Source organism: Pterocles gutturalis, unplaced genomic scaffold, assembly GCF_000699245.1.
Source record: "Pterocles gutturalis isolate BGI_N339 unplaced genomic scaffold, ASM69924v1 scaffold38958, whole genome shotgun sequence".
Taxonomy (NCBI): Eukaryota; Metazoa; Chordata; class Aves; order Pterocliformes; family Pteroclidae; genus Pterocles; species Pterocles gutturalis.
The window spans coordinates 9,786-19,435 of record NW_010119452.1 but is presented as its reverse complement, the minus strand read 5'-3'; the positions used below and the strand labels follow the sequence as shown (position 1 = coordinate 19,435).

Here is a 9,650-nt window from a genome sequence, read left to right as displayed (position 1 = left end):
GGGTCAGATAAATGCTTTTTTTTTTGTTTGTTTGGGGTTTTTTTTGTTTTGTTTTGTTTTGTTTTTTTTTGTGACATAGCAAGAAGAAGGTAGGTAGATTCAGATTAGGAAGGAGGAGAAAAAGAAAACGTATCTCCCAAGATGCAGGACACAGGCAATGTCTCTACAGGATTTCTGAGCCTCTATTCAAAGCAAAACAAGGAAGCTAGTGCCTTAAAAATTAGAAATGGGAAATAACTTCATTATGAGAGCAAACATCTATAAAGCATTTTCAAAGCTATTAAAAAGCAAAGGTTGTTACTGTCTGTTCCCAAAACGGTGCCAATGTAAATAGTGTGAAAATAACTTATGTTTGAAAAGCAAGGTGCTTCACAATTAAGGCTGTTATTTCACTTTTAATTTGTCCCTTGGGGCCTCTTTGTAACAAGTATCTTAGACTCAGCTGCATTATGTTCTGCAGTAGGGAGGACTATCATCTCCTAATCTCTTTGCTTGGGTCACTTGGCACTGTCTCCTTATCTCAGTAATAGTTTTGTTTGCAATTCCTCTGATTGGTGACTTATGGTTTTAGATGAGTTCTTTACTATTCTGACATGAATTAGCCTTGGGTGTTTGTGAATTAGCTTAGTGTGACTGTGTGACTGGGCATAGTCTCAAGGCATCATTATAATGGAATGTTCTCCGCTTTCTAGGAAGAATCCAAAAAAGGGGATTCACATTATGAATTGTTCCCTGATAGCATTACCATTCTGGGGACCTCTACTCCTTTGAACCGGGCTGTATGTGTATGGTTGAAAGTGTTTGGGTTAACCATTCAGACAACCCAGAACTCTTTGCAGTGATTTCCTTTCCTGAGGACACATTTGGCACTTTCCCTTGTGAGGTCTGTAAGAGAACTCTGGACTGTATTCTTCCAGTAGATATAATTTTTGTGGGTACAATGTTATCTACTGGGAGATGAGCTCTGCTGAAAATGTCTCCTTTGCTCCATTTCCCTGGAGCACTGCTGAATAGTAAACATTTGTCTCTTTCTTGATAAGGGTTGTCTAGCTGTCCTGTAACACTCTCCAATGCATAGACAACAAGGATTTGCAATGGAAGGGTGGCATGCCTCGCTGCTTTACCCACCACAGAAGTGAAGGGACTTGCTAAATTCAAGTCGTCTGCGTGATCACAATTCTAGAAATTGCAAATAGATTCCTGATTCCTTTCTTATTCCCCCTATCATAGGAACTAATATGCCTGCAAAGGTGGAGGGGACTGATCATGAATCATGCACAGCTGGAAACTACAACACCTTGAGAGAGACATTTCTTAGTAGCTCCCAGCTCTTGGTTGTATACGTTCTCAAAGAGGAGCTGTTTTCTGGCAGAGACAAGATACTGCCAAGAAGGTAACCAAAGGACTTGTTCCCATTTTTAAGAGACAATCTCGTAGTACATGCTGAATTTCTATGTGATCATTTCCCCTCTAGTCTAAGAAAGAATGCAGTTACAAACATTACTCTGAAAATTTTCTGATTCTTCTGCTTGATTACAATGTCTTCCATGAAAGAAAGATAACTCCTGTTTCAAGAGGAGTTATCTTGCAGTGGAAGCAAGGAAGTCGAACATATATGACATAACATTTCATCACTGAAAAAACATGTCTGTGTACCTCTGAAATAAACCTCATTTTGAAAGGCATAGTTAATTTTAGGCCTAAAGTGACCTACATTCCACTTCAATTTGGTATACCCTTTTTGTTTTAAAATATATGTACATCAGCTGTAGAGTTTATTACATTTAAAAGATTCACTAATATGTTACAGCTTCTTTTATCAGCAGATTTTTCTGCTCTTCATTTAGAATCTTTATTATGCTGTGTTTGAAACCTTCGAAAAATGAAACCACCTTCTGCAACCTCGAACTATACAAACGCGGTTTTGTGTGACGAATAAGGGCTGCTGCCCTGTGAACATTGATTAACTGGTAGGTATGAGAATCATTAGTTCTGTAATGTGAGTGGTTTCTTATAACAGCAGGGAGCTGCAGCTACATGCCTCTAGCCTTAGCAAGACATGAGTATATGACTATATTTAATTACAATTCGCTATATATTGAGCAAGATACTTCAAACCAAGAACTTGGCAGGTAAGTGAAGAAGGTAGCAATATTTGCAAAAGATGTACCATATATACAGATTTTAAGCTTTTGAGCTGGCATGTCAGAATGAAACAGGACAAATTAAATGAGTTATTAAATCTTTATTTCTTTATAAGCAATAGGATGGTTGTTGTCTGTCTTGAAGATGCAGGAATGAAGGTGTTGGTCAAACTATTCATGCAATTAATGAAATGTGCTTAATGGAATGTGCTTTTAACATCTTTATTATGAACATATAATTGTATGGGAATCAGAGGATGAAAAGTTGGGAATGACTTAATAAAAACAGCGTAAGAGGAATTCTTCTGAAAGGCTTGAAGTTTACGGTTCAAGCCATGTTGATAAGGGAGAATCGCCGACTCCAGTAAGAGCAAATTTAAAAACAGTTTTCCTCTGTGAGGTTCTGTTTGCCCTGTAAGGGCTCTTTTTTGGCATACCTTCTAAAATAAAATCTGATCAGGCCTGTAGATTTCAAAATCATCTTTGCTAGCCAAGATAAACTGAAGAGATAAATGGCAAAACCACATAATTTTCTCAGTGAAATTACTAGTGTTGCTTTATGCATAATTGCATCAAGACTTGCAAATGCTACACGCTGCTGCTGCTGCTGCTCATTAGATGTATTGGTCTGAGCAGATGGTAGAACAAAATGTCAACACAGTCCATGTTATTTCACTTGAAGAACTGCTGAATACTCCCATACAGACTGAAGCACAGCAAAGCACAAACATCTCTTGTGCCAGAGGAAAAGCTTCTGTGACTGTAATAAATTCTATTCCTTTCAAAACCTTACTATGTCACAAGACATTAGCATTTTTTCTTAATTTGTTTCCCATTTCTCATTTTAAGTGGTTGAACTTAACAGTCACTTCAGCAAATGAAAGTATTTGTACTTTGTTAGTTCTGAGAGTGAGAGCACTTTCATGCGCACTGTGTTTAATAGTACTCTTGCTTATGCTGTGAAATACTCAGTATTTTCAAGGGGTTTTTTTTGAGGTGTGTGGTTAAAAGTGTTCATATATATTTAGTCAGATAATAAATCAAGTACTAAAGTGGATTGCTTTTTGATAACTAGAAAGTTGCGTATATATCCCCATATAAAGTAAAATAAACTTCTGTACCCACTCCATTGTCTGCTTATACATCAAATGGATAAGTATAAAAATGTTATTGTTCAACATCTATTGCACTTCTTGATGACCTTGTACTGCTTTATTCTTTTAATGTATGTGTTTTGTCTTCAATTATTTATGTTAATTTGGCTTGTTTATTTCTAAAGACTACTGCAAACTTCCAGGCTTTGGTAAATTACAGTTCATATTAAAAGCTATCTGTTTCCCATTTTCCAGCTGGTTTAAAATGTCCTTTTAAATGCCTATAAGCATTGTTTGTTTTTCCATTTTTCTTTCCAGCAATTCTTTCAAACTCTTGTTCCTGTGCTTGAAATACAAGTAATCAGAAAGAGAGTGGCCGATTCCGGCCTTTTCAAAGGATCTAAAGCTGAGGTGTTCTTTGTTGTTTGCAGGGTCTCTCTCTCCTTGGCTCTCCTGTTTGTCTGAATTTCTTATTCTCTTCTCTAGTCCTCCCTCATTTAGCACTTCTTCCTTTTCATTGCAGTAGGACTCTCTGAAGTCCTTCATCATGCACTCGGGTTTGCCAGACAGATCTTGAGCCACATAGAAATTGTTGTCGTCGTGGTGGTACATGGCAGGGCTGTACTGCTCTGCCTCATAGCCGTTGTCTTCCTCTTCTTCCTGGCATGAGTTTCCCTTGGCACTCTCACCATCTGAATGAAATGAGATTCCCTTCCCTTGGCTTTTCTGGGAAAGATCAAAGGGCTCCTCCTGTTCCAAGCTTCTCAAGACATTTGTCTGCGACAGAGCAATTCTTCCTCTTCGAAAACCTTGTAGTGGTTTGAACGGAGGAGAAAAGGAAAAATTTATATATAGGAAATTTCACTACATGACACATGGCTAAAAAAACAAAATATGAAGCAGGCTGCTGTTTAATATTTTACCTTTGTCTTCCACCCAGCTGTCTCCAAGTACTTTACTGTTTACATCTCATGGCATCTCTTTTGAGATGCTGTTAAAAGAAGTACTATGGTACACACTTCACCACCAGGTCAGGACACACAACACATTGTGCTGTACAAGCTGGACACTTATTGAAGGAGCTAGGAATAAAAGTGAAGTGGTCTGGCATCTTGTAGACTATTTTTGCCAGTGAACCTACCCACTTCCTCTTTCCTATTCTTTTAAATTAAAACTTTGATCTAAAGCATCACAGGCCACAATCAAAGTCCCAGGTTTTGTACATTTTTTTTCCAGGGGAGTAGAAGAGATTAAAAACATGTTAATGTGTTTGTTCTGTGTTTGGTGTTTGTTCTATGGACACTCTAGTTCAAAATTACTACTTTAAAAATGAAAAGAGAATCAAGTCTCAGCAGTCTACGACCTCCACTCTCCTGAACTTTTCCTGTTTCATCCACTGAGAAGCCACTCATGCCACTGAAAAGCTCTATGCACTAGATAGTTCTTCAGCTTGAGGAAATCATTATAAAGGATTTATTTTGAGCAGCACAGTGTAAGTCTGACTGTAGTCCTGGATCTGGTTTGTCTGAATATTTGTCACAGTGTCTCCTTTCTTGACCTATTTATCCAGAAAGTCTTAAGCAACAAAATACTGTGGATACTCAGACTCTCACAACAATCCTCCCTAATTCCCCCACTTCTTTAGGTAGCATTGGCATGACTTTAGGAAGTGTATGTGGTAGGTGGGAGATAGGAAATGTTTTGCAGGAGGCCCTGGGTAGTCAAAAATCCATATACTTTGAGATGGGGGAGAAGTGTCTCCTCCTGCGCACATGCTTCTTTGCAAATTGTGTCTGGAGCCTATGGCCTTCACCTAACATCAGCTATGTCACTATAGTACAGAATAATCACATCTTGAGCAGAAAGGCTCCTGGACGTAGAGGCATTCAGGCTTGCCTTCCCGTTCCAGACTGCTATCCAATAAGCAGTGAGCAAGACCCATGAAATCTTCTAGATTTTCTTCTGGCAGTTTTGAATCAATTTATGATTCATGATGTACCTCAAACATGAGAGAAAAACTATAAACTGTGAACCATATAGGTTCACCTGAGGAAAAATGTCTGCTTGTCCATGGCTGCTAGGCTGTTGTCTGACAGCCCTTGGGAATCAAGCCCCTTGAAACTGTAACATTTATTAAAAAATTATTACTTCAGTCAGGAGGATCATGTAATCCAATCATTCTGCTGGCCAACTATGTGAACCACAGCCTCACTAAGGCTGGGTCTCCTCCAGCTTGCTCCCATTTGTGTCTTGGGGTACCCACATGCTGGGAGAAGCTGTGCGGTGCTGTGGATATTGCACCTTCTTACAAGTGATGGATAGCGAGCCCTGGACTTAAGTACAAGAATGTTTGGTATGGCTTGTTAAATCCTCTGCTCTCACACCGCTGACTGTATTCTCCCTAACACCTGACAACAGCAACTTAATGTACTAAAATTATTTCCTTTGTGCTCATGAATACTGTCTCATTTTGTCTTCACCTACTACTCCATCTTGGTCTATATCTCTGTGTCATCACATATCTAGGCTGAAAGGTCTCTGAGACAAGGATCACTACCTTGGGGATCTCTGATCTGTAGCACTGGAGTTAAACAGATTGTTAATAACAGCTTCCCAGACTTCAGGGATTCAATCTCTTCCAATACTGTTGTACTTGGTTCCAATAATCTTGTACTATGGTACAAGATTGTGAATCTGTGATACCAAGCTACTTTAGGTTTACTGATATGCATCTTCAAATGTCTCAGAGAATAACCTTGTTGAAAAATATTACCTTGAGAAAGAAATCCTCTTTCCATGACCCCGTGTTTGACTTTCATGTGCCTGGTTAGATTCCCTTTCAAGGTGAATTTGCTGGGACAATAGAGGCACTTGAAAGGCTTACTGTCCGAGTGCAAGTGCATGTGTCCCATTAAATTGTGCATTCTGTTAAATTCCTTTCCACACAGCTGTCAAAAACAGTAAAAATGAAGATTATTAGTTCAAAAGGGTACTTCCAAGGAGAACGTTTTAAAAGGAAATAGGACCTCAACTTGAGCTCTGGTAGCTTCTGGCTGCAACTTGTTTTTTCAAGGTTATAGGCAAAAATCCTACAGACAAGAATATGTGGTTGAGTCTGATCTATCTAGGACCTTCTGCACTGCTGCCATTTTTTTTAATTTGGTGACTAGGACACACAGTCAAGGATTACCAAAAAGCAGGCAATGTTCTTATAAGGATGGGAGAGGCTTAAGTGCATAACCTGTAAGGTTCTTAACTTGGATGAAATTCAAAGTATAACTTTTTGCCCTGGTGAACCATTTCATTTGTAGTTTATAAAACTAGCCTTTAATCAAGAAGAAAGACAGGCAGAGATGGAGATACAAAATAAAACCATTGAAGGGTTTCTGTGAAACAGTCAAGCAGAATACTACTTCTCCTTAAGTGGGAATGAAATGGCTGCACATTTTGCTTAAAGTGAGAAAAAGCAATTCCTTTTTTCCTTGTTTCTTGCTCCCTCATTTTTCTCTGATCCTATAATCTTCTGTTTACCAGCTTCTGTGTTTCCCTGTCTCTGGTGAGTAAGCTGGAATTTAAACAGTCATTGGGCTGCAAGAATGACTCAGCTTTCCCTGGAGCACATTCCTGCCAGCTCAAGCCATTGATCATGTAAATTTCTCTTTGATGAAACAATAAGGGGTTTTCTTCATTGTTGTTGTTTATCTAGATGCGTCCTTTTGTAGTCTGGTCCCTTATAAATCAAATGTATTCTCAAGGCATGAGAGCTTGACATCACTATTACAAGTTTTTAGTCTTACTTGTCTTCTGGTCTTTCCTTATCAGGATATATAATTTTATTCACATTCAAGTGGCTATTTCCATCCTCTGCAAACTTCTGTCTTTGCTTTCTACTTCAGCTCTTTTTTTTTGGAATGGTTTTAGTCAAATGCTTTTACCATCAGACTTTTATATATTTTTACAATCCTTATTACTATATGAGCCAGAATCACTGTTACTGAGTAACTGAAAGTTACATAGAGCAGTGTACTCATCTGTGAGAAAATTACTAAAAAGCAGTTATGGAGATTCCACCAAAATTTTTGGTCTAATCTGACTTCTGATTTATTTTGGTAGTACAGAAGGTCTGCTACAGTACTTTTTGATTCAAATTCACAAAGCCATCACCTGGAATATACAGATGACATGTAGATAGTGGAATGATCCTTGGTGAAATAATACTGTAACCTTTGCAACTTAAACCAGTTCTTGAGGGAAAATGGAAGCAGTTCATTAATATAAAAATCTGCAGGGGTATTGTTTTTAAACAGAAAACAGAGCTGAGTCAATGTGGCAAAAAGAAAGAGTCTGGAAATATTCACTTGCTTTTCAAAAATATTTGCTAGAGCTGCATAAGTTATCTTCCATGATTTGCTCTCTGTGATCTTGTTAAAATGAACATTCTAGCAAATAAATTTATCAGCATAGTGTTCACCGAGACAGTAGAGGGGAAAAAAAAACCAGCCACTGAAAATGAGTTATTAATTTGTACAAGTAAGATACTGGATTCCAAGTGTCATCCATCCACTTAGGAAAGAGGACTGTCTCTTCTTTGCATTCAGAGAAAGCTAATATGCTGGATAATTTATATTCAGGGAAATTAATGCACAAAAAAACCACTCTGAAAATTCTGGAAGAAAACAAAGGGGAAAAGCACTGATGAGCACGGAAAATTTGCAAGGAAGAATAGCAAGATCATATCTTGACAGCTGCTGGAATGACCTATGTCATGTCAATATTTCTCTGGCTACAAGAATACCAGTGATAATACCTCTCCAATACCTCTTAGAAGAAGGCTTCTGGTTGTCTGCTTGTATTGTGTCTTACCTGTGTTCTCACCAGCTTTTGCTTTCTGATAGCTAGGTCTCTACTTCTCTATCTAAACCGGTAATTAAGGAAAAGCAGGTTAGACAGGTGAACAGCTAGAGTTTATGCAAATCTGTATCTTTATAAGGCATTGAATATTAAAATGTGTCTAGTAGGAGCACTTATTTTCTTTCTGTCAAGGCACCATTTATTTCTCTTTCTTCATAATAAAAACTCTGTGGACTTCATAAGGGATAATTTCATGTAGCATAGAAGTTTTGTGTCTCTGAATGAAGGGGGTAGGCTTTCCATTTCCCAAGGTCATATGCAGTTTTAGGGATGTGTAATGTGTTTCTGTCCTGAATTCTCCTCTGGGGACATGAGGAAATGGTACTAGGGTGGAGAGGTGTGGCAGGAAAATGAAAGAAATGGAGATATGGAAATTGTTTTTCCAAATGGTGGCTCTGTGTGGCATGTTCTCTGGGTAACCTATCCCTTCCAAAAGGCACAATAAGACTTTCACATGAATGCCTGTGATCCAGAGGGCAAAGGGAAGAGGTTTTGGAGTCACACACTGGAAGACAGCAACTCAGAGCTACCTGGTGTTCACATCTAGTGCTTAAAGAACAGCCTCAGTCTGCAGGCCAAGCTAGGAAGGTGTACAAGATTTTCTTTCTCTGTCACAGGGCAGGGCTGTAAGCACTGATGAGCAGATTGTGAAAGATGACCCTGAGCCAGCTGCACAGGAAGGAGCTCCAGCAGAAATCACCACAGAGCACCTTAGCAGTCAGGGAGATGCAAAGCTTATGCAAGAGATCTTGGGATAGCAGGAAGAACATGGTTTACTTTTGTACCTTTGGTAGGCTGTATACTTTAGACAAAATAAAATTCAAGCCCTAAAGAGAAAAATCTCAGATGCAAGTCTGCTGAACGTGTCGTTGCACTGACTGGTGAAATGGACTTTAGTACAGTTCGCTAGAAAAGCTGAACTAGTTCAACACTAGATTTTGCCTTCATAAGCCACCACATGAACTATCACCCCTCTAGGTTTGTCATTCTGTTTCGTTTCTTCCCAAAGTGCTTATCATAGAATCATAGAATCATAGAATCACAGAATGGTTTGGCTTGGAAAGGACCTTAAAGATCATCTAGTTCCAACCCCCCTGCCATGGGTAGGGACACCTCCCCCTAGACCGGGTTGCTCAAAGCCTCATCCAGCCTGGCCTTGAACAGCTCCAGGGATGGGGCATCCACAACTTCCCTGAGCAACCTATTGCACCAGTTGGTACAACTCCTTCAGAACTCTTCAGTGTCTTCTTTTTTAAACAGACATAAACAAGTCAGCATGGGCTCAGACCTTTAAAAGATACAGAGAAGTTCACTCTTCAGAGAAAAATCAAACACAGATCCAGGCTGCAGCTGGATGAGGAAACAGAAGGGACAACTGTTTGCTACACCATCACTTCAGATAGTCTGTGCTTAGCTGTGATTAGACATATAGGAAAGTGTCATGTTTTCTTTAGCTGTGAGAAAAAAGTAAAGAAAACCATTGCATGTGGTAAAGTAGAAA

At 39.0% G+C, this 9,650-nt stretch overlaps 1 protein-coding gene across 1 annotated transcript in view; it reads right to left on the bottom strand.

Moving 5' to 3' along the window:
* Positions 1-3,466: 3,466 nt before the first annotated feature.
* The window catches only part of ZNF366 (zinc finger protein 366), a 12,125-nt gene continuing 5,941 nt past the window's right edge, over positions 3,467-9,650 (bottom strand). Inside the window, exons 3-4 of the mRNA XM_010076576.1 lie at positions 6,012-6,186; positions 3,467-4,047 (exon numbers count right to left, since the gene is read on the bottom strand). Of these exons, the coding sequence (XP_010074878.1) occupies positions 3,512-4,047; positions 6,012-6,186 (711 nt within the window). The 3' untranslated portion in view covers positions 3,467-3,511. The remainder of the gene's footprint in view (positions 4,048-6,011; positions 6,187-9,650) is intronic.